This window comes from Lygodium microphyllum, chromosome 8, assembly GCF_053477565.2.
Source record: "Lygodium microphyllum isolate KBCC chromosome 8, Lygodium_microphyllum_v1.1.10, whole genome shotgun sequence".
Taxonomy (NCBI): Eukaryota; Viridiplantae; Streptophyta; class Polypodiopsida; order Schizaeales; family Lygodiaceae; genus Lygodium; species Lygodium microphyllum.
This window is the reverse complement of record NC_141142.1, coordinates 40,944,669-40,969,746: the sequence shown is the minus strand read 5'-3', so window position 1 is coordinate 40,969,746 and position 25,078 is coordinate 40,944,669. Positions and strand designations below refer to the sequence as shown.

General features: G+C 45.1%; 1 protein-coding gene across 4 annotated transcripts; it reads left to right on the top strand.

Annotated features, from left to right (window-relative positions):
* The first annotated feature begins 502 nt into the window (after window positions 1–502).
* LOC148032197 (Glutaredoxin family protein) lies at window positions 503–24,695 on the top strand. Of its 4 annotated transcripts, XR_015691588.1 has the most exons (6): window positions 503–795; window positions 11,505–11,578; window positions 23,120–23,218; window positions 23,311–23,355; window positions 23,548–23,664; window positions 23,806–24,695. XR_015691588.1 is itself a non-coding variant. In XM_087682835.1 (5 exons), exons 1-5 carry the CDS (start codon window positions 650–652, stop codon window positions 23,589–23,591), a joined length of 408 nt encoding a protein of 135 aa, XP_087538961.1. In that variant the 5' UTR covers window positions 503–649; the 3' UTR covers window positions 23,592–23,739. The 4 variants fall into 4 exon arrangements, 3 of the variants coding, with proteins under 3 accessions (XP_087538961.1, XP_087538963.1, XP_087538962.1); XM_087682835.1 differs by lacking the exon at window positions 23,806–24,695 and having other exon boundaries at window positions 23,548–23,739; XM_087682837.1 differs by lacking the exon at window positions 23,806–24,695 and having other exon boundaries at window positions 504–795; window positions 23,474–23,739.
* Window positions 24,696–25,078: the final 383 nt, after the last annotated feature.

Sequence of the window (25,078 nt, the reverse complement as noted above, 5' to 3'; positions counted from 1 at the left end):
AGAGAAAGAAGAGGACCATGGGAGTACGTATACTAGGTTTCCTTGGTATCTGATAACTAATGCCAAAACCTAGTCCCTTTCTTCCTTCAAGCCCAAGAGGGCCAGGTTTCTTCCTTTGCCAATGAATCTATATTGAACCAAACTTTTCTTACCATGGTAGGTGTCGTCGAACCACTTAATGAAGTCATCTTCCATCGAAGGGCAGCCCAAGAAGTAGAGATAAATGCCGGTAGCCCAGCAAAGTAGCATACTTTTGCCAAACTCTGTCATGTGCAATGCCACCATTGCCTTATGGACTTGAGCACCATCCTATGCAAGATTTGTTATGGTCAGTTTGATCTTTGCACAGAGCCCTCTCTATCTTTGCCACATTGCATGCATGCGAGTCTACCACGTGGATCAGCAGGGTGGGTTGAATGCCCATCGGCTGCCACGTTAGGCCATAATGATATGGCAGAGCTTTCAAAAACATATACATGGACAAAAACCACATAGAATCCCATTTTACCTAAACCTGCCCGCAGGGAAGACGAAGTTTTCATCTATTGACCAACTTACCGACCGAAGGAATTTTCATCATCATAAATCCGAACGGTAGAAGAAAATTCACGCCCCATCTTTTTGACATCGTACTCTCTTTCCCTTAGCTATGGCGAGAGCTCCTTTGGTGATCTTGGTTCTCTTCTCCCTCGCCTGCTTCCTCCAATCCTTCGCATATGCAGAGACCCCTGCTCAATTTGTAAAAAGGGTCGTCGCAAACAACAAAATCGTGATCTTCTCCAAATCGTATTGCCCGTAAGTTCCCTCTTGCACACACACACACACACACGCAGAGAGAGAGAGAGAGAGAGAGAGAGAGAGAGAGAGAGAGAGAGAGAGAGATCTGTCCAGTTTCTTTACTTCAACCTTTACCGAAGCAAAATAGAAAAGGAAAAAAGAGATCTCTTTGGATCTATTGTGGCCTGGAAGCTGAATTTTTGGAAGTATGAAAAGCAATGAATTCTCGGCCTTACTTAAATCGGATCGAATTGGTTGCTTACAATGCGTGTAATGCGCTATGGTGCCTGGACTTCACATGATAGAAACTTTCCATGCATCGTGTGTGGAAGTCCTCAGAATATCATACTACTACAATTCTGTAATTATCATGTCTGATAAGACGACGAAAATGTGAACAACAGAAAAGCTAGAGGCCTGCTAAAACTTAAGGTTACTTAGCTCGTCCTGATTTTGTGTCTATTAGCTGTGAACATTCAACTGTACTAGCTGTGACTCCATGGTTATTTGATGCTTATCTGATGCCATGTGTCTTTGAAGTTTATGTGATGTCTAGAGGTCGCACTTAAAGGGTGGATGAGAGGTGCTTCTGCTGCATGTAGTGTGATGTTTGACCAATCAATGGTCGCACGTAAAGGGTGGATGAGAGGTGCTTCTGCTGCATGTAGTGTGATGTTTGACCAATCAATGTGACTGTGAGGATACCAAGTTAGATGAATTCAATGAACCAAATAACTGATGTGCAATCTCAGTCTAAGCCCTCTCTGGCTGTGATACTTGGCAACTAATTATGGTGATGTCGTGCTCCAACTCCATGACCTCCTCCGCCTTTGCAATGCTACCCAATCTGCATATGTTGCTCTTGTGAAGTAGTCTCTTTCACTTTACCCATATTCAAAGGTACAAGTACCTTCGAATATATGTTCATGTGGTGCAAAGTTGCAAAAAATGGGCAGCTCCTTGGTTCAAAATGGAGGCTAATTTCTTATTAAGATAAGAGGATAGAATGTAGGTTAAGAAAAGTATTAGGAGAGTTAGTTAACCCAAAAGGTAGAACTTGTGAGAGTGCACAATGGAAGAGAAACACAAACAAGGAGAGATAAGGAATGGTCTGATCAGCTCCTCAACAGCAAGTATGCGTTAGTTCGGGTGGCAGAATGGGCATACTTTAAGGATACAGGAGGCTAAGGACAAAGAGCAACTGACCGGCGAGCTGCCAAACATGGCAGGAAAATTGGCCGACCTGCTCATACTGCTGCTGGCTGCACTAAATGCAGCAAACCAGCCTACCACATCACAAAACAGAATGCAGTTAGGCCTGACTAGTGTGAACACAGCTGGAAATAAACAAACTAGACTGGAAAGTGAAATGCAAATGCACAACTGACTATCAGATAAGAGGGCAATGAGATGAAAGCTGTGCATGATTGTATGATGTAACAGGGAAGTGTGAAGAAGTCACAGTTGGATCAGGAACGAGATTTTCAATACAAAGGTAAGTTCTATATAAAGGTTACATAATTGGAAAGGGGATTCCGAGATGATTCATTTGACTGTAAACATGACCATGTTTCGGAAATGATGACGTGGTAGCACATGGATCAGATGTATGAGCAGATAATTTTCTGCATCATGTGTCCTTTTGCATCAATCACACCTTTCTTGGCATCCTTTAAAGGTTACATAATTGGAAAGGGGATTCCGAGATGATTCATTTGACTGTAAACATGACCATGTTTCGGAAATGATGACGTGGTAGCACATGGATCAGATGTATGAGCAGATAATTTTCTGCATCATGTGTCCTTTTGCATCAATCACACCTTTCTTGGCATCCTTCCTTCCTTATGGTTATAGGGGAAGTTTACATGCGTGAGTGAAGAAAAGCCATGGAGGAACTTGATTTCATTGCTAGGAATTACACTTGGATCTTGGTGGATAGACCCTCTCTTCAATAGTTTTTTTGGTGTGATGCTGTCGTGTTGCTACGCGGTCACAGTGTGAAAAACTCTGGAGTGTGGCTTTCTTATTGATCTAGAGAGCCAATGCCATTTTAGACATTAGTGTCAATGTCTGTAGTGTGGATAGTTGAAAAATATTAGATTTTTGGACAGGTTTAGCCATTTTTTGATATTTTAGATATTATCTCTTGTAAAAATCCAAGAACTGTAGACAACTTCTAGAATAGGATGACATGTAAAAGAAAGTAGGTAGCTTTCAGCCATTTTGAGAGGATTTTATGTAAAAAGAAGGATTGGCCAAATCACGTGATGCACGATCACTGTTTTCAAGCAGCAAACAACACTCCGAAGTGGGAGATAAAGAAGGAGCGATTTGCTAGAATTCTGGCTGAGTATCCTAGTATTTTAGCCCTCTTTTGGAGCCAATGGAAGCATCAGATTAGCGGTCTGAGCAGCATAGAGGAAGGTATTGCTTTATGCACGTTTTTGTCTAAAAGGGATTTATCTTTTCATAATGCAAAAATAAATTGATAGGCTTCACCTCTATGAGTATTTTTCTACATTTTCTATTTCTTTGAACCCCTTCTCTTCCGTCTACTACTCTCCCTAAATCTCCCTTTACCCTGTTGTCTCTTATCCCTGTGGTAGACTGTTGACCCCAAATGCTACAACAGTGGTGAATCCGGATCACGACGTGAAAGTCGACAGCAGAGGTGTGTAAAGATGAGGGATTCTACAGCTTCAAGTGGTGGTGATGCTTTATAACAGATGATTACTTTGTTGCAATAATAACAACAGTAACAGTTGTTACTATAACAGATGCAAACTCGGCAGGAAGCAGAAGCTGTGAATACATTGCAGCAGTGGGACAAGAATTGAAGCAGTTTAAAGGTCAAAATGTTTCGGCCTTCATCCGATTGTATGAAAAAAAGATGTTTCAAGGGATACCGCAATATGTATGGAGTCGGTATTTCTCCCATTTGGCCATGCATGCTTTGCATTATCGGATTGATGTGTTACATAAAAGAGATGCTAATTGGGCAGCTTTTAAGAAAGCTTTGAGAAAAGAGTTTTTCTTGAAAGATGGAGGATTGGTAACTAAAAAGACATTTATAGATTGGATTGAAAAGCCTAATAAAGGGTTGGCTGCTACAGCTTTGCTCCGTGAATTTGAAAGTTGGTATGCGCAGTTGGATGCCAATGAGCAACAATCATTGGAGAGTCAGAAAATTGATTTGTTTCTGAAGGTTGCTGATTTTGTCTTGCAGGAGAAGCTGACTGATTGTTAGAAGATGCCTCTTCTGAAACAAGACTGAAATCAGATTGGGCTAATGTAACTGAAGTAGTGCATATGTTGGTAAAGAGAGAGCGGGTGAAATTAAGATGGGGTACAAGCACCACACCGGCCAGTGCTCAGAAGGGCACTAAAATTGTAGCCAAGGCACTTGTAGCTAGGGCGGAACAACCGGCTATACTTGTTGGCTCGGCTCTTAAAAGTGATGCTGTGGATGAATTAATCAAAGGTATGCGTGATTTGAGGCTGAATTTGACAAAAATCAATGCAAAGGTCGAAAAATTGGATGTCAAGGTAGAAGAAAGGGTCGGGCAACAACCCAAAGCCGTATAGAGAAGGATTTAAGAGGAGATGCATTTGGTGTGATAGTTTATAGCATGAAAAGCGAGATTATACAGCCTACCGCAAAGCGGAAGCAAAAAGGTTAGTCTTTTGGAAAGATGAAAAAATACATGCAATAGAAATATGTCTTCCAATAGAGCCAAATTTTGGAAATGGTGGCATGCAGAAGAGGTTGGAAGAGATGGCTGCAAGGATAGCATTTTCTACCATAGATGCAGCCACATATGGGTTGAGAATTGAAAGGACTGATGAAGCTCGTAAAGGAGGCATGACTGAAGCAAAATCTCTTGTTTGGATGCAAGCATTAGATTGCATGAAAAAGGGCAAAACAACAAAGTCTGAATTGGTTGATGCAAGTCAGAGTATACGAGGGAGAACACGATGGAGTGCATCAGTGGATTCACTTTCAGTCTATGCTTATTTGGCTAAGGTTCATAATCAAGACGCTCTTGTAGAAAAAAAGAGAAAAAGAGATGAAGACACTGCTGGTCCTTCCTCTTCAGGCCCATCTAAACGCATAACACGAAGTAAAACGGAGCAACAAAAAGAGACCAGAAAAGCCATACCTGAGCATGTTATGGAGGATACATCTCAAGAGAAGAAACAAGAAGGAAAGAAAAGGGGCAAGCAGCCTGGTTATAGGTTACAATCGGATCTTGAGATTGCCACAAACCTTAAAAAGGTCTTGGAAAATCGCATACTTAGCAGTAGAGTGGAATTCACACTCGGCGAAGTTCTTGGAATCGCAAAGCGTAAATTTCATGATGCAATCATTGATATGCTAAAACGAAAAAGATAGTTTGATGGTGAAGTTTTGCAAGCATTGATGCAGGTTGACAAAGACATAGAGAAACATCTTCAGAGGGAATATGATGATAGATGTAATATTCTTTTGGAACAGGCTGATGCTGAAAATGGGCTAAATGGGAGTGTAGATAGCAAGCTTGTGGCTGAAAATTGTATTATGGGTAGCACTAAGCAAAGAGAGAAGGCTATGTATAATGGGGATGTCCACCAACAAGCACATGAAGAAGAAGGTGCTCATTTTATTCCAAGCAGTCATTATTCACGAACACATTAGACTTGTGCAACAACAGAGACAATTGTTAAAGCGGAAGAAAGAGAGACACCTTGCATAGCTCTCTTGGATCATGGTTTTGAAATCAATGTTATGACACGCAGCTTGTATGAGAATGGAGGTTGGCCGATTGATGTAGATCCGGGATGGTGCATGGGGGCAGCAAACAAGTCATCAGGGGATCTTTATGCAGCTTGTCCGAATGTACCCGTGACTATTCGATATGTTAGGGATGAATATAATTTTTTTGTGTAGGATTCATGTAGTTATTCGGTGATTTTGGGGCAGCTCTATATTTTAGAATCAAGGCTAGAAACAAAAGCCTTGGGATGATGGTTCTTCATGTGCTCGGGTTCGGAGTAAAGACAATACAAAGGCGGTACAGTTTCTCATTGTTTGTGTGAATCATCCCCGCAATCGGGATAGGCTGCGGGATAATCCTATGCCACCTAATGCACGAGAGTTTAAGGGTTGTTAGACAGCACTGCTGTAAGTGGAGGCTATGGCAGTGCCTCTAGGAAGATAATTATGCCTCTAAGAAAGAGGGAAACTGTGTTTGTGTTTGGATTGCAGAAATGGACAGCATGTAGTCTTGGCAATTTTAAGGATATTTCAGCCATGTGCAGGGCTGAAAAGAAATATGTAGGATGGGCTGAAAAAGAACTGAAGACATATGGTTTGATTATTGCAAATGAAGGTATTTCACGACTATTTTCAGGGTTGGTTGATGTTGATACAGTGGCTGAAATTTCTGCAGCAATCAATGCTGAAAACAGGGCAAAAAAAGAGGTTATTTATGTTGACCCTTTAGAGATGTATGAAGTCATTCAAGAGTTTGCTGAGCATGAATATTATGGGCTGCAACATGGGCTACAAAACAGGGTTGAAGTAAGAATGGATACAAAGTACAAAACAGTTGCAAAGAAGGTTAAGCCTGTGGCTTTGCCTGTACCACCTGAAAGTGATGCGTTGGCTGAAAAAGTGACTCAATAGCCTAGTTTACGAGATCCGCATGGAGTAGGACATAATTTTACAGTTGAAACTTTACAAAAGCTGAAAATTGGTGATACAAGCTTTCTTTTACCTGCAGAAAGAGCTTATTTCTTACAGATGTTGGCAAGGCATGAGAAAGCCTTTGCATTTCAGCCAGATAAAATTGGATGTGTTGATCTGACCATAGTTACACCTATGGTGATCTTTACAGTACCTCATGTGCCATGGAATTTAAAGCCTATTCTAGTGCCTCGGGCATATTTGCCTAAGCTGTTGGAGCTTTTGAAGGAGAAGATCAGGATGCAGATTTTGGAGTCCTCTTCAGCACCATATTCGAATCAGTGGTTTACTGTTTCAAAGAAGAATGGTTCTTTAAGGTTTATACAGGATTTACAACCAGTTAATAAGGTCACCATAAGGAATGTTGGATCAGGCCCGATAGTGGATGAATTTGCAGAAGCATTTGCAAGCAAGGCAATTTACTCTATGGGTGATTTATATTCAGGATATGATCAGTTCTAGCTTGCATTAGAAAGCCGGGATATCACTACCATGAAGACACCACTTGGATTGGTTAGGATATGTATGCTTCCACAGGGAGCAATCAATTCAGTGGCACATATGATGAATGCTATGCATAAAGTTTTGAGGGAGTATATTCCTCAGTTGACTTTACCCTTCCTTGATGATGTGCTGATAAAATGACAGGATTTTGAGCCGTCTTGAAGAAGTGCATTTGACTCTATCAAAAGAAAAGTCGGTTTTTGGAGTGGAGGAAGTATTAGTTGTTGGGTACATGTGTGGACCATATGGGAGAAAGCCCTCACTAGTAAAGATTGATGCCATAAGCAGGATGCGGGAGACATGTTCCAATGTATCCGAGGTGAGAAGATTTTTGGGTGCATGTGTCTTTTACTTGGTATGGATTCCGCATTTTGCTCGTGTGGCTGAAAGTTTATATTAGCTCTTAAGAAAATGGCAAAAGTTTTAGTTAGGTAAACAACATACAAAGGCTATTCAGAAGTTAAAGAGCTTATTGATTTCAGCCCCAATACTAAAGAGAGCAAATTATGAGAATGGACAGTCTATTATTGTCACGGTGGATACAAGCCCAATTGGCATTGGTTGGGCAGTGGGTCAAGATGATGCTGATGGGAATAGATATGCCATTTAGTTTGGAGCAAAGGTCCTTAATGAACGGCAACGTTGGTATTCTCAAGTCAAAAGAGAGCTTTGGGGTGTAGTGACAGCCCTTAGGTGTGATAGAGATGATTTTATGGGAGCTCATGTAATAGTAGAGTCTGATTGTCTACCTCTATGGTGCATGATAGTAAATTGCTCAACTCCCGATATTGCCATGTTACGGTGGATTGCATATATAAAGTTACTTGACCCTGATTTTTAGCGTATTGCAGATAGAGAAAACCCCGTGGCTGACATGCTTTCACAAGCAAGGTTTGAAGATGAAGAGGAGCTGATGGAAGATGGAGAGGACGATGTGATAGGTGCTGAAAACGACTTTATGATATCAGGGAATGAGTATGCAACTGCAATTACTATAGTAGGTACAACTGTTGTGACAGGGATTGCAGCAGTAAGAAAGGACTTACAGCCATGGAGAAGAGATGGGCAATAGAGAGAGAGCATCATCAATGTTATGCTTCAGTGAGAATACAATTTTTGGAAGAATTGTATGAGGATGATTGGTTGAAAACATGCCAATATCTCAGCCTCATGACAAAGAAGGCCGAGTGATTTAAAGCTGAATTCCAAAGGATTAAAAGAAAAGCTTATGGGTTTTTCTTGAAAGATGGATATTTATGAAAGCATGCAAAGAAAAAGAGAGGAGCTCCAGTATGTGTATTGAGAGACAGGGTTTCTCAACAACAGGTGATGAAGGAGTTTCATGAAAGTTTATGGGCTGGATATAAAGGAGTTTGGGACATATTTGCCAAGTTCAAAGAGAAGTATTGGTGGCAAAACATGTATAAAAATGTGGAGCATTATGTGGAATCATGCAGTATTTGTCAGATGTATTCCATGGTAAAGCATAGAGATGGGTTACAACCGACCTATCCATTGTCTATGCATTACAAATGGATAGTTGATTTGGTTACTATATCTACAGGTTTATGGAATATGAGATATATTGTGCTTGTACGGGAAGACTTGACATATCAAGTGGAAGGTCGAGCTCTTAGTACAAAGACTACTCAAGCAGTTTGCAGGTTCTTATTGGAAGAAGTCTTTTGCAGGTATGGTTGTGTTGGTAAAGTGGTTGTAGATAGAGGAGAATTGGATGTGAATGAGGCTCGTGACTTCTTTTCATGATTGGATATCAAGCCGACTTTAACTTCCGTCTATAATCTTGAAGCAAATGGAAAAAGTGAAAAATGTCATTAGCCTATCATTAAGGCATTAGCAAAGTCATGCAAGGGCAAGATGAAAGAGTGGCCAAGAATGTTACCCTTTGCCTTGTGGGTTGATATGACCACTCATAGTGCAGTTATAGGGTATATGCTTTCTGAATTAATGTATGGACAACAACCAATTATGCCTATTGAGGAGACTATTGCTACTTGGAGTGTTCTACCATGGGAAGAGGGTTTGAATAGAGAAAAGTGTCAAAAGATGACGTACGAGTGAGATAGTAGGGTTGGCGGGGAGGAACACGGAATGAACTCGGCAAACATGGAGAAGAGAAGAGAAGAGAGAAGAAACTCTAATGAATGGAATGATGAAAACTTGAATCATGGAGTGAATGTGATACAAGGGAACAAGGGTGCCATAGCATAAGGAAGATGATGAAGACAACCACGAACCACAAACCGCAATGTCCTCCTGAAGGGGTGGGAGGATAGTGGAGAGGCTGGAGAGAAGAGGTGATGGACTGAATGAATCAGTTGTAAGGAATGAATGAGAGAGTGACCTATAAATAGACACAGTCAGTCTAGGATGGCACCCCCTTTTTGGGGCTGCAAACCCTAAACGCAAACCCTGAACACAAAATGCAGAAACACAAAAACGCAAACTGCGAGTGAAGGGTTTCTCAACAAAGAGTTGTTGGTCCTACGCATTAGAAAATTAGAAAGAAGGCCTGAAGACATTGAGACCCATGAAAAAGCTGAAGACAGTAAGGATTAAGAACAAGAAGAGGTTTGACAAGCGACATAGACTTCGACCACGAGCTATACAAGAAGAGGACTGGGTGCTGGTTCATGACAGCAGCTTGGAAAATTAGTATAGTGCTAGTTGGAAGATGGCAAAGCGGTGGTTTGGTCCATATGTGGTAAGGTTTGTTTTTGATAATGCTACCAATGCATTAAATGAGATGGATGGGATAGCTTTGAGGATTCTAGTGGTTGGAAAACGTATTAAGCTCTTTAAGTGAAGGGAGTCTTCAGCATATGAGTGGAAGGAGTTGGATACTGAGCATGAACATGGGAATATGGAAGAAGAAGAGGTAGAAGATAAAGACATTGACATGGTAAAAGATACTTCTTCTGACACTGTAGATCCGTAAGACTTTGGTACATGCCAAAGGATGTGCAGGTTAGGAGGGGGTGGATGTTGTGCCGCTATGCGGTCACAATGTGAAAAACTCTGGAGTGCAGCGTTCTTATTGATCTAGAGAGCCAATGCCATTTTAGACATTAGTGTCAATGTCCGTAGTGTGGATGGTTGAAAAATATTAGATTTTTGGACAAGTTTAGTCAAATTTTGATATTTTAGATATTATCTCTTGTAAAAATCCAAGAACTGTAGACAACTTCTAGAATAGGATGACATGTAAAAGAAAGTAGGTAGCTTTCAGCCATTTTGAGAGGATTTTATGTAAAAAGAAGGATTGGCGAAATCGCGCGACGCGCGATTGTTGTTTTTAGGCAATGAACAGCACTCCGAAGTGGGAGATGAAGGAGTGATCTGGCAGAATTCTAGTCAGGTGTCCTGGTATTTTGCCGCCCTTTTAGAGCCAATGAAAGCATCATATTGGTGATCTGAGAAGCATAGAGGAAGGTATTGTTTTATGCACGTTTTTGTTTACAAGAGATTTATCTTCTTATAATGCAAAAATAAATTGACAGGCTTCACCTCTGTGAGTATTTTTCTACATCTTCTATTTCTTTGAACCCCTTCTCTTCCGTCTACTCCTCTCCCTGAATCTCCCTTCACCCTGCTGTCTCTTACCCTTGCGGCAGACTTTTGACCCCAAAGGCTCCGACAACGCAGATCTTGAGGGTGAAGTTTTACTTCAATGTTATCTTGGACATGTACACTTTGCGCTTGGAGGCTGAAGACTGACTACTGTCAAATTGGTATTGTCTTTAGCATCCCCCTGTACCAGATGGATGTCAATAGTGCTTTCTTGAATGAGGAGGCTCAGAAGGAATTTTTTATGAGATTCATCCTTCTAGAATATGAGCAACATGTGTGGTTATGGAGGACTCAGAGACAGGTTCAAGGGTAGGTGAATCCATTGCAAGTCTTGCATGACCTCGGTTAGATGATTTAACATGATGTATTTTCATGCAAGTTCAGTACCTCTGAAATCATACTCCACTCGCCATTACTGATACCTAACTGTTGTGATAATGAATTCTTTGAAGGGACATAAAACTTGACATATCTCTTTTGTGGTCCTGAATTGTTGGTGCCTTGTTCCTGGTTGCAGAGTTATGCCTGATATGATGCACATCTTCCTGGTCTCTGCTCTTGGTCTTTGCATGTTGAATACACGCATCCCCTTTTGTCCTATGTAAACATTTGATAAACTTTAATCACATATTAATTGTTTGGGATACATGTTCCTAGTTCATTTCTAAGATGATAGCGTATTTATATGTAACTTTTGATGCTTCAATGTTGTGGTTTACTGAAATTTGTGAAAGCCTACACTTCTGAAACTACAATGCTGATCATGAAACATTGTGATCACGATATTGAATTATTGTATTTCATAGCTGACCTGTTGGAAAGTCAATCAACTTTGCATACAATCTATGGATTCATCTTCTATCTTATTCTCTAGGTGGCATTTTAAAGTCAATGGTTTGTGTAGGTACTGCAAACGAGCTAAGGCTGTGTTCAACGAATTAAATGAACGGCCGTATGTGATAGAACTCGACCAGAGAGGTAAGCTTCTACGGTAGCAACTTATATGCAACTGTTTGATCATACTACAGTGAAAATTGAAACCAGGGATTAGCTATTGTCTTTTAATATGCTGAGTACCAACTCTTTTCTAGGATACTTATCTGCCTATATGTGATGTCTGACAGTCTAGAGCTTTTCAATTCATCAAGTTGTAAAACTTGGAGTTGGACACTGATTCAAGTAGATGTGTAACGGTTGATGAGATTAGCTAGAACCTTTGGCTCTTGTAGTAGATATTAGAGTAAATCCCTTCCCAAGGCTCCAAGTAGGGATCTTTCTGAACCCATGAGATCACAGATGAGTCAAACTGAATGCAAGGTTTTAAAAAGGACATGCATGACTCTGATTAACACGGATTGATGGGTGACATGAAGAGTTTCTACAATACCTACAGATTCACAGATGGATGATGAATTAAGCAAATGGCCCCACTGATATCATGGAGTGATTTCTGCAATTAGCAGACCACAGATGTCTTGCAAAAAAGCCTTGAACGCAATGTTCAATGTTCAAATGCATTACTCACCATCTCCAAAAGCTTAAAAAATAAATGCAACCAGGTCTATGCATGATACTAGTAGGGTCTCACTCTTCTAGGTAGCTTTCCCACATCCTCAATTGTCAAGTTCAAACTATGGGATACACAAGGTGTCCAAACAACATAAGGAAACTTGTGTTCCAACATCCTACCCATAGAGGCACCTTTAGATCCATTGCTTGTGACTTGTACAATGCTGCCTTCATCTATATTAAGGACAGCCTAATGCAAATTGCTGATAATAAAATCTTTTGCAGTGATTATGTGAGCTTTGCACATGCATCCATGGCACGAAGAAACAGTGTGCCTTTGCATGATGAAACCAAATGTTGCAAATATGAAAAATTCTTATATTTTTGCTCCCTCATCCCTAAGCAATGTGCATCTACATTTAGACCGTGTAGCCTTACAAGTTTCCAATATAGATCTATATGGCTGGTACTTGTCTATGGAGCTCTATAGTGTGTAACAACTCATAGTACCTATAGGATAGAGAAACAGATCAGCTAGTGTTGCGAATTTTTCCAAACTTGAGATTCTATGCAGGGTTTGGGTCTATGATAGAGGAGGCCTAATTGTGTTATTCCATTGACCATACTTCTCAATCGCTTCTCACTGGAGTTGTGTTGTTCAAGAGGATTACAGGACTTCCTATAAGGTTCAAGGTTTTGGATCACTCAACTGTGAGAATGAACTTACGATTTGGGTGCTGGATCCCTTGCTTAGGGACAAATTGTTGAGAAAATCTTCACCCTTCACCCGCAGTTTGTGTTTTTGCGTTTTTGCATTTTGCGTTTAGGGTTTGCAGCCCCAAAAAGGGGCGCCATCCTAGATTGATTGTGCCTATTTATAGGCCTCTCTCTCATTCATTCCTCACGGTTGATTCATTCAGTCCGTCACCTCTTCTCTCCAGCCTCTCCACTACCCTCACACCCCTTTAGGAGGACATTACGGTTCGTGGTTCGTGACTGTCTTTATCATCTTCCTTGTGCTACAACACCCTTCTTTCCTTGTATCACATTCACTCCATGATTCAGAACTTCATCATTCCATTCATCAGATCTTCTCCATGATTGCGGAGTTCACTCTGTGTTTCTCCTCGCAAACCCTACTCTCTCGCTGGTGCGTCATCTGTTGGCATGGTATTAGAGCTAGATCTGCTCAAACAGAGGCAAAGATCCTCCACTCCAGTGACGGCAAACACCGGTGGCGGGTTCATCCACTTCTCTTATTCTTCCACTACATCAATATCTCGTTTTTGCAGGTTTCAGGTGTTTTCAGCTTGCTGCCTACACCCCTTTCACGGAGGACATCGTAGTCTTAGATGTCCCTTGTTGTCGTCTATAGTCTGGCGCCTGTTTCCAGCCTTCCACCCGCAATTTGCAACTGTTTATAGAAGAGTGACTGTTGCTGATCACTCTCCATTCAGAAAGTAATCTCGTTTTTGCAGATTTCAGGTATTTCAGCTTGCTACCCACACCCCAGACGCGGAGGACATCGTGGTCCAAGCTGGCCATTGTTGTCTATAACAGTCTGGTGCCTGTTTCCAGCCTACCACACACTGTTCGGAGCTGATTTCAGCACGCTGACTGTTGCTGCTGGTTTTTCTTGCGTTTTTAGTCTTTCTCTCTCCTTCTCATCAGAGAAGACAAAGACCGATGGCAGGTTTGGCATCAATATTTGATTTCTCTATCATTTCCGTTGAGCATTGGGAGATATCATTTTTCTCCCTTCCATCCTCCCTTATCCAGTTTACCACACCGGTACCATGGCGTCTTCCTCGACAGATTGCCCTTCTATTGGGTGTTCCTATTGCGGCACGAACGGTCATCTCACCGAAGACTGTCTACATTGACCTTTGCTCCCTACCCCTCTAAAGTATATGTGTCTTCCACTAGACACTCCTTGTGCCGCCTCTTCTTTCTGGGCCATAGAGATTGCTTTGCATCAGCTATTAGAGTATTATGCTCGAGGCAATAAGCTGCACTCGACGTGCACTAAGTCCTTTTGAGCACATGGAGACTCTAAGACCTTACGAGGTGATAAGCCCTCTTGGAGACCACTCCATTACGTGGAGATTTCCTCCACCCACTTTCGGGTATAGTGGCTTCCCCGGCTCACATTTCCTCCACAGTCCACTCTCTTGAGAGCCCATGACTGTTCCCCATCTTTGGCTCATCCTAGGCCTCCTTCCCCACTCTCTTCCACTCAGGTTCGAGAAGTCACTTTTGGGTGCTTTTCGGCTTCTTCTTCCGAGCCCTAGATACTTTCTTTGGCATGATTGGTGGCACTTCCTTCGTCATCTGATTCTTCGCAGTCCGTGAGCCATGAGCGGTTGGATTCCCTTTCTCTCTCAGATTGGGATTCAGAGGGTGATTTTCTTACTTCTTAGAGGGGGTTTCCAGTTCTTCTTCGACTTCAGAGGGGGCTCCTACTTCTACGCTTCCGATTTAGAGAGGGATCCTATGTGCCATGAAGTTCTTCACACACCACCACCTTTCACTTTCAAGGAGTGGCTCTTCTTTGAGCAGTCATGTCCTCTACTCATATCCAAGATCTAGAGGATCCACCTAGATCGGGGCCCTTGGGTCTTCAGTAGCGACTTGGTGTCTAGGCCTTCGTATTCCTTCCAGCATGGAGTCACGGAGTTAGTGGCTTCTCTTCCAAGGTTGAGTTTCGGGTTCTATAGCTCATCGTGTCTCTTGACTATCTTCAAAGGTTTCCTTTCAGGTGGTATTCTCAGATTATAGGGTGGAGCTTTTTGGTTCCTTGGTCAGCATGGAGCCAACTCCCGAGATCAAGTACGGGCATATCCTTATGATTCTCGGCACTACACAAAGTCCAACATTCCTCCTATGTATTGCATGTTTTCATCATTTTTTACTAGGGTCCTTGGTGGGCAAGTGAACAATTTCCAGACGAGGGCCACTGTCCAAGTGGCACCTGTTGTATGAGCATTCTTCAGTATGTAGCATTGCATCTCCACCTCACTCTTCTCTTGTTCCCCCTTTTTGGGCTTGAGAGGGGGTGTTGAGAAAACCTTCACCCTTCACCCTTCACCCGCAGTTTGCGTTTTTGCGTTTCTACGTTTTGCGTTTAGGGTTTGTAGCCCCAAAAAGGGGCTCCATCCTAGATTGACTATGCCTATTTATAGGCCACTCTCTCATTCATTCATCATGGCTGATTCATTCAGTCCGTCACCTCTTCTCTCCAATCTCTCCACTACCCTCACACCCCTTCAAGAGAACATTGCGGTTTGTGGTTCGTGGCTGTCTTTATCATCTTCCTTGTGCTACAATACCCTTGTTTCCCTGTATCACATTCACTCCATGATTCAGAATTTCATCATTCCATTCATTAGAGTTTCTTCTCTCTTTTCTTCTCTTCTCCATGTTTGCTGAGTTCACTCCGTGTTCCTCTCCGCAAACCCTACTGTCTCGCTGGTGCGTCATCTTTTGACACAAACTGCTTGGGATTTGGATGAGTATACCTTCTTCTAGGAGGTAGAGAGGAGGAATGCTCTATTTGATAGGGAGTATTGCTAGAGCCTCCTTGGTACTCCTCCAGATAGGGGAGGTGGCATGGTGGCACAGAGGTAGCATACAACCAACACTATGAGTTAGAGGCCATGAAGCAAGCTAGACGAGAAAACGTGTGTTATGAAAGAGCCTCTCTTTGGATTCATGCTGGAATACTCAACAAGGACTTCTTTTGCATGACAAGCTTGTGGCACTACATGTGTGAGATGCTTGAGGAGGACGGATTACTCTAAAGGTAGGTTATGTGGCCACAGATTATTGTATTATCTTGTTGGGCTCCACAAGTAAACCCTGTGGAGGTGAGGGGGTTAGAGAGATGATAGCATGTGAGCACCGCTCTTAGCACCCTTTCATGAGAAGGGAGATCATGAGAACCCTTGCAGCCCTACTGGGCAAGAAGGATGGATTGAGGGGAATTCCTTTCATGCTTACTGGGAAATGGTTAGCAAAGGGGTGCTATGGGGCTTTTTGGAGATCATGACATTTGGAAGGGGATTTTTAAAGGCTCTCTTTGAAGATATCAGACAACATGGATGTGTAAAAGGGTAAAGATGCCAAGAGAAAATCCTACTTTTTGACCATCAAAGTGACGGTCTAGGGTCATTTTAAATGTTCATAACTTTGGCTGATCATGCCATCTATGGTCTTGGAACATTTTGACAAGGTTTCAACTCACTTTGTCTTCTGAAATTTTCTGTTTTGAACAAGGAAGACGTCAAGTAGATACCAATGCATTTTTATCTCAGTTGATGTCTTATTGATAGTTTCATTTCCGAGCCCCCCATTTATTAACGGACAATGCTAGAGTTATACTGTAACCAAAGAATGTGGCCTTTTAGCTTGAATGATTGCATAGATGGTCAAAATCATAGAACTTCAGAATTATCAATTCCACATGCAGGCATGCTTTTAAGGTATTGGTTCTTTGAAGGCTCTTCAATGATCTATGATGGACTGTACAAGTTTCCATGTTCACGGACTGCTGTTTCAACTGTTCAACAGCTCAATTAAAACTGACCCCTCCAAAAGAATAGTGTTTCAGAGCTACTCCCTGTTCATGGCAAATATGATCTCTTGTAAGTTATCTTCTTCCAGCCAATAGAAGTTCAATGTGCGTATTACGAGTCCAGTGATTCAATGTGCGTATTAAGAGTCCAGTGAAATTTACTTCCCTGCTGCACAGATGAAAGATCAAATGAACCATGTTTTTTTTTTTTGCAAATAAAGTATAGCTAATTATATTACTTCAGAAAAAACCTGAATACAAGGAAGTGCTCATGCTCAACAGACAAGCTGGAGCTGATGCCGAGACATAGATATATCCAATGTACAAGCCTCTCAGGGCGGTCTAGGGGGGATGGGGGCAAGAAGCCATGGAGGGGGGGTGTATCGTCATCTGGGGCTGCCTGCCTGCATCACAAAAAACAGGTCCTGGCCGCCCCAAGTGTGTATGAAATGACAACGGAGCTCCTGAAGAGCCCTGGACTTGCCCTGCACCTGGTCCCATTGGCTGCGGAGGGAGTGGATGATGGAGGTCCAGAGCTCTGCTAAGGTTGCCTGTACTGAAAGTCTCTCTCAGCCAAAAGCCTCCTAACATCGCGCCTTCCAGATGTGCCATTCAGTAAGGCTCCCTATGATTTCCCATACCTCAGAGCGGTTTGCTATGGGCTCCAGTACCTGGCAGATGGGTAGAGCCTCCAAACCGACCACTGCGCACGACCTTGCCTCAATAATGAATATCGTGTCTTGCATCCCAACCTCATACAGAAGGTGACAGCCCTGGCTGACTGCCTGCCAGTAGAAAGCTCCCCATGAGATACATCCAAGGCTAGGTGCTATACGACGGAGGATGCGGCATGCTCTTCTCCACACGAGCTGCGCCGCCTCACGCGACCAAAGGCAGTGCTTTGGGGTTTCGAGAGGTTGCAGTGTGTAGCGCTTACAACCTCCCTCCTTTTGCATATGGGCTAGCTAACTTCCCACTGCCAAGCCTCCATGTGCCACCAACCATAAGAAATACGAAACTTTTCTCGGTCTCTAGCTATCCCATAGGCGGCGCTAGAAGGTCTGTCGAAAAGTCTCCGTGATGTTGTGCTCTTCCCAGTGCCTGCTACGTGACGGCGCCCAATCCATGTTCTCCTGCATTAGTATGTGTCTACCAATCCGGCTGTGTACTCCAGGAACCTTGGTGGCTTCTTGGTGATTGCCGTAGCCGGCCATAGCCACTCTCTCGGATCCCACTCCAGCTCATCAAGTGGCGTACCCTCCTAGATTCAGAGATGCCACTCCTTGAGCTCCTCCCAGAAGACATAAGGGTCCAATCGCCATGTCTTCCCCTGAAGACCAATCACCCGAATCCTTCTCCATGAAGAGACAGCTATTTCCTCATCTTGCTGCCCTCTATCAAGGGCTAGATGCCCCCCCTCCTGCACGATGAAGAAGTTCTCGTGTGGAGCGCTGCCCACTCTACCTGCCACCTGTAGGGGGATACTTGCTGATGAAAACCTAGCCGTCCGTACCTCCTCGGGCTTTACCGGCTCTCGTATCAGGGGAGCAAGCCACTCCTGAGGTATTGTTGCGTCTATCTCCTTTCTCCTCAACTCAACTCCTCTCTGACATCGTGATACTTTTTGCAATATCTCCTCGTTCACCATCCTGTACACCTCTCGTCATGTCCTGATGGTACGAGCTGGGCCGGCCTCTCAACCTGCCCACTGGATGTGGGGGCGCTCGCCAATCTATGCCCCATCCTGATCTCTGATCTGGGGTTTCCAAATCACTAGTTGACGGTCTATCTCTTGGCAGCCTGGGGGGCTTTGGATTAGGGCCTTACAGAAGCCCTGCCACACACGGAGCAAGCTGCGTAGTAGGAAGGGGGATCTGGGGGGGTGATCTGGGCTGTTGTGAAGTTTCATCTCAAGGACGGTCTCTACTCATTGCCAAGCCTCGATCTATAATCTTGAAGACCCTCCTGCAATAGGACCTTCCAGGTCTGCCCTCTTGGTGAGTTGCCTACCAATCATCTTTGCCAGTGCCTTATAGACCATTGACAATAAGGTGATCGGTCTCCACTGGGAAAGCTCCAACCGGTCTCCTCCTTTGGGAAGAAGACTGATGAGGCCTACCGAAAGACTCCCTGGCATATGTCCTGAAGTGAAAATCTCCTAGAAGGCCATCAGTAAGGGGTCCTTCACCAGCTCCCAGTAGGTAGTGAAGGAGGCCTTAGAAAGGCCATCCTCTCCCGAGCATTTCTGCCCGTCCTATGTATGGAAATCCTCCTCTAATTCCTTCTCTGTGAAGGGGGCTAGGAGGGAGCATCCCATCTCCTTTGTGACGAGGGACAAGATGTGATCCCAGACCTGCTGTCTACATCGTTGTCCTCTAGCTGAGGCTATCTCTTATTGGAAAAGGCGTCTGTAGTAGTCGGTGGCAATCTCCATCACCTCGTTTGGGCTAGAATGAGTCCTCCCATACTGATCCCGAAGGCTGCGTATTTGCTCTCTTGGGGTGCGGGGGTGGTGCACTTGGAAAAACTCCCTGCACATCGTGTCCCCATTCTGTGTCCAGAAGGCTACTGAGGTGCGGAATGAGAACTCTGAGCACTTGCCATCTAAGCCGGCAATGGTTGCTCGCGCGCACACCTCCTGCGCATGGAGGGTAGGATCCCCTGGTGCCTCCTGTAATAATCTCTGTGTGGTTGCAAGGTCCCACCGGAGTGCTCTCTCCTCCTCCCAGCTTTGCTGCCTGACTTGTAGAGCTGCCTCTTGGCAGATACTACTCGACTTGGCTAGGACCTCTGCAACCTCCTCTGCGATCCTGTCCCTCCTGCCCCACTCCCTGGTCCAAATTTGCTCAATCTGTCTCTTCATCTCCTCCCTCCTATAGATCGCGTCAGGGATCCAATAGGATCGTGTATCTAGGGTAGATGCCGAGGGGCCGGGGGATCAAGTGTTAGGAGAACCGGGCAATGATCGGACAACATGGTGTCCGCTAACCAACGTGGCCTCCACGAGGGCATCCCCACTCTCCCACATAGAACCTGTTCAACTGCTCTAGCAGGACTCCACCTAGCCGTGTGTATCCCCAAGAGAAGTCCAACGATCTCTCCCTCGTGTGGAAGGCAGGGTCTCTCCAAACATCGCGTGCTCCTATTGCCAATAGAAAGGTCTCCCATGCCTCTTGCACCTCCCCAGCCATGCCTTGGTAGTTTCTACCTCTGCCCTGTTGGTCCTCTAAAGCCTTCAGGTTGTTGAAGTCTCCTCCAATAATCCAAGAGTCCACTTTGGGAGTCCTGCTGCGATTTCCACCCAGAACCTGCTACATGTCCTAACTTGAGTAGGGGCATAGACATTGATGAGGACTCCAAGGCACGAGTCCCCAATATCCAATCTGATCCATAGAACCCTCCCTGCCACTATCGTCCCGTGGTCTCGTACACAGGCGGTGAGACTCGGGCCAATAGAGGTGCATACGCCACCACTCTTGCCGTGGGCACCAATGACGTGCTCCCAGTAGGTGTGTGAACTGCTCGGGAGTACCTTCCCTACCCGTTGGGCCCGAGCAAGAGTGAGCTTGTGCTCCTGTAGGAGTAAGATGTCAATCCGTCCGGGAAGGGCAGACGCTGCAGCTCTTGCCGAACAATCAACTTCTTGGAACCACGTGTCCCACTATAGTGGAGGCTGTTCACATTCCAGGATGCATGGTGTAAACTCATAGGGAGACCTGTGAATGACCGAACATGCATTTTCTCGGTGTGGAAGCTGCTGACGAAGAAGAGGAACTATGAGGCATGCGTATACGCTTTGCTGCCGGCCTGGATGGTGAACTCCATCCCCCCATGGTAGCCCTCAGGCCGGACCATGGGGGTGATGGATGCACCTGGTGGAACCACTAGAGCATCAATCAACCAGGCTGAGAGACAAGACTCCGTACACTGGTAGAAACGGGCCGCTTGTGCCAGGGGCCACTCTATCACATCCATCGGCGCTCTTCACTGCGGAGGGGCTCGAAAGATAATGCTCAGATAAGGGACCTCGGCCCTAGTCCGTTAGTTAATGTCCATCATGCAACCTGGCCATTCTGGGAGAAAAGTGCCAATCCACCTTCTCCCATCCACTGGGAGATGTGGTCTGCCACTTGGCTCTTCACCTCCTCCTCTATCTGAGTCGTCGTCCAGTCTCCAATGTGAGAGGTCTGAAGGAAGAATGCATAGTTTGGTCCATCCGGTGGTGCTAGTAGATGGACTTTGCTGCTCCTAGACTTGCGTACCACGAAGATTCCCACCTTTAGGGGTAGTGCAAACTCTCCGCGCTCCCCAACTCTCAGGTAGGACCACGGCCCATTGCAAAAAAACTCCCGTGGTAGTAGCTGCGCATGTCTTGGAAAAGTGTGACAGGCGGCATGGACGGATGAACTGGTGGCTGTGTGGGGAGGGGGGGGGCCTAGACTGCCGATGGGTGGAGGATGTTGGTGTATGGGGCTCCTCACCTCCTGTGGGGGAGGGGGGGGGGGATGGGTGGGGGGGAGGTCACCTGTGCTGGGTGGGGGTGGTTGGCAAGGGTGATGGTGGTGGAGAGGGGGAGGATTGAGGGATGGTGGGATGATCGAAGGCACATGACGGGTGTGAGGGGGGGTTGGTAGCTCTGGAGGAGGGGGGGTGTGGACTAGGGTCGGGGTGGAAACCGTGGGGGGTGGAGGGGGTGTAGGCCCTCAGGTGAGGCAACCTGTGACGCCTCCGTGGGGGGTGGATCTGTAGGCTTGTGGTCCTGTTGGGTAGGGCGAGGAGGGGGGGCTCGCGTGGTACTCTGCCGAGGGGGCGACGCTCGCCCTCTTGTTCCCTGCTGCCGTGGTTGTGTCTGAGGGGCTGCCTGCGGCCCCCCCGTTGTCTCCCTCTCTGTCGTCTTTGTACATGTGTAAAGCTGTCCGTGTCCATGTGTGGGCCTGTCGGCGACGTTGCCTTAGCTCCAAAGCGCGTGCACTCTACTGCTTCGTGCCCAAAGTCATGGCAACGCAAGCATTGGCTTGGCTACTAAGTCATGATGACTTACTGCTTGAAGGAGTGTTCACCTGCCTCAATCTCTAGAAACTGTGGTACGTTCTTTGTCTCTTTCATTGCTACCCGTACCTTTGGGACTCTTGCGGCTGTCATTTTGTCCGCAAAAGAGGCGGGAAGGACAGTGCCGAAGAGCCGTCCAAAGTCTTCCACCAACTAGCGATACTCTATCGCCAGTTTGAGAAAGAGAAGGGGTGACCGGGTGTCGAAGAAACCTATTGTGGAGCACAAATGCCTCCACTGTAAAGCCTCTGTACAAAGGGACCATGTAAATGACCCCCTTCGTGGAAGCATAGAGTGAACTGGCCAGTAACTCACGGGTTGCGTTTGGCGAGGTGAGCTGTACCATGAAGATCCCTTGGCCCATTAGAACCGCCTCCACAATCTGTGCTGTGTCGATGCGCAGCGTGGAGTGAAGCTAGTCCTAAAGCTGGGCCTTGGATGGGAAGTGCCCTACTACCTGACCAAAGATCGCTGTTTCTTTTAGCTTTAGCTCTGTGGCATGGACGGCTAAGAGCTGTTCCTCAGAGAGGACGGCGCGCAAAGTGTTTAACTGGGGGGGGGCACTTGCTGAATGCACTGGCGTTTGACCAGAGGTTTCCATAGCGCGTCCCTGCTGAGAACCTGCCAAACACGCTGCAGTGTTGCCGGAGGGGGGGTTGTCGCTGCAAAGGAGGGAGCAACATTTGGGGGGGGGGGGGGTGTTTTCTGTTTTCAGCAATGGGTAAAGTGCTGGTCTCCACCGGTGGCCTGATCCCGCGGGTGGGCGCAGGGGGTTTTTCTGGCTGTCAGCAGGTGGGGGGGGGGGGGGGGGCGGGGGGGGGGGGGGGGTGGAGCGTGTGAGGAAAGGTTGGTGAGAAGGGGCAGCCTGTCACGATGATGGGGTGCGCATTGCAGGGGGAGGCCCAGGCGGACAGGCGTGAAGAGAGAGGCGCAGAGGCAGGTAGACAGGGAGGGGGGGGGGGGTGCGATGGCTGCCAGGGGGAGGAAGGAACGTGCTGGCGGCCAGACGGGGGGGGGGGGGGAGATGCGGTGGGCCCAGTGGCAGATGGTGGAAGGGAGGGAGGTGCAGTGGCGGCCAAGGAAGGAGGGGGGCATGGTGGCTGCCAGGAGGGGGGAAGTGTGAAGGTGACGAGGCGGTGGGAGGGCGGCGCAGTGGTGGACAGGGAGGGGGGTGCGCTGATGGACGGGGGGGGGGGGGAGGCGCTATAGCGGCGGGAGAGATGGGGGAGGCGCGATGGCAGCATGCAGTGCGTCGGTCGGGAGCTTGGCACTATTGGGGATTTACAGTCTCTTTGGAAGATTAAATATGTATTCCATAACAATTCAAGTGAACCATGTTAACATAAGGAGTGTCTCTTGACATGTTTAAGTGGTATGGAAATTTGCAGAGGATGGAGCAGAAATACAGAAGGCCGTTTCTGACTTGGTGGGCAGGCGAACAGTACCGCAAGTATTTATACACAGCAAACATCTAGGAGGTTCTGATGGTATGCTCTCAGAAGTTCATGAAACTCATAAGTCTTTTCAATTTAGAAAGTGATTATATAGATGCATCTGACAGACACAATATGTCACACAGATACAGTGGAAGCTTTTCAGAGTGGAAAGCTGGCAGATTTACTTGGTAATAAGCGAGATTCTGATCTCTGAATGCAAAAGGCTTCAGTAAAATGAGTTGTAACTTATCAGATAATTTCAGACATTATGTTGGGTCATTATTTTGTTCACCCTGTGCTTCACAGTTGTGCCATGAGAAAGATCAAGAGGATCCTTACGGTGTGCATAATACTGAAGCTTTGCGAAATCTTATCTGCAGACTCTACACTTTCTTATCGATCAGTTCAAGTTCTTGGGTACTGACCCACTTGATGCACACTCCATCTTTGTTGCATTGAGGGATGTATTGTTATAAAGGACACACTATAAGAAGTTGGTAAGAAAATTATGCTTCCCCTTTGTAAAGGGTGGTTTGTGTCACTTGTCATCAAATGCAGCTGTATTGGCATCTTGCTTTGTGTACTATTTTCTACTATAACTTTTGTAATATGGGCATTTCTTTCCCCTTGAAACCTAGGCGTTAGCAACCAAATGAGGTATCAGAGAACAAAGCAAAAGTGCACATTGTGATAATGGCAGGGTGACAATATGCGAGACAAAAAAGATAAATCTTGGAGAAGGATTTCCTGAAAGCTGTTACGTGAATGCTGAGTTATGTGACACTTGACGCCCAGTCCATGGTGATTTCTTGGTGCCTAATTTTGTGAATGTATGGTGATTGTTTTGTCATCATTCCAAGTTGGTGAATTTATGATGACTGTTTTGTTACCTAGTGATGACAAGGGTTTTAGTGTTGCCTAAATTGTATGATGAATTAGTTTTCACTTGATTCAGAAAAAGCAACTAGACATATGGGTGCTATTGCCATTAGATATTTTGACTGATCTGCACATGTAGCTCAACATTCTTCAGTCATACCTTGTTTAATTTTTCTGGGAAGACATATGGATGCCCATTATGGGCACCTCCCCTAGCCGAGTGAACAAAGGCAAGAGTCACACTGGTGTTGTCCTTCTTGACATATAAGAGAGTTGGCAAGCCGAATGAATAGTGGAGTCTAATCACACTCGAAACCTTGGCAATGGAGACTGGACTGTCCTATTGGGCAGGAGCTAAGACTTACATGAACACGCCATGTGAAATGTTTCAAAATGATCGGCTAACAAATATGTCAGATGTTATCTAATGATACTTGTCTAAATGTATCATTAGACTTGTACCCCTAGCCGAGTGAACAAAGGCAAGAGTCACACCGGTGTTGTCCTTCATGACATATAAGAGAGTTGGCAAATCGAATGAATTGTGGAGTCTAATCACACTCAAAACCTTGGCAATGGAGACTGGACTGTCCTATTGGGCAGGAGCTAAGACTTACATGAACACGCCATGTGAAATGTTTCAAAACGATGGGCTAACAAATATGTTAGATGTTATCTAATGATACTTGTCTAAATGTATCAATAGACTTGTAAGTAAGTTGGTTTATATTTGTTAATATTTGTACATAGCTTCTATGGGATGATATGGATTGGACATGAGCTCCATTGGAGCTAATCATGTGGAGAAGACTAGTTTGAAGCATTACTTTCTGCCTTGTTAAAATTCATGCTAATGTAAATTCTAGCTGAGTATATGATAGTGGGATTATTTGGGGGACTAAGGACACTAGTATAGTCTTGCATGAAAGATGCCTATATATTGGTACACGTAGTTCGATTGGGAATTAGGAAGATAAGTTTTTGTCACATGGTCTTATGCTTGTAAGAGGTGTAAGTTTGATATTTGTAGCG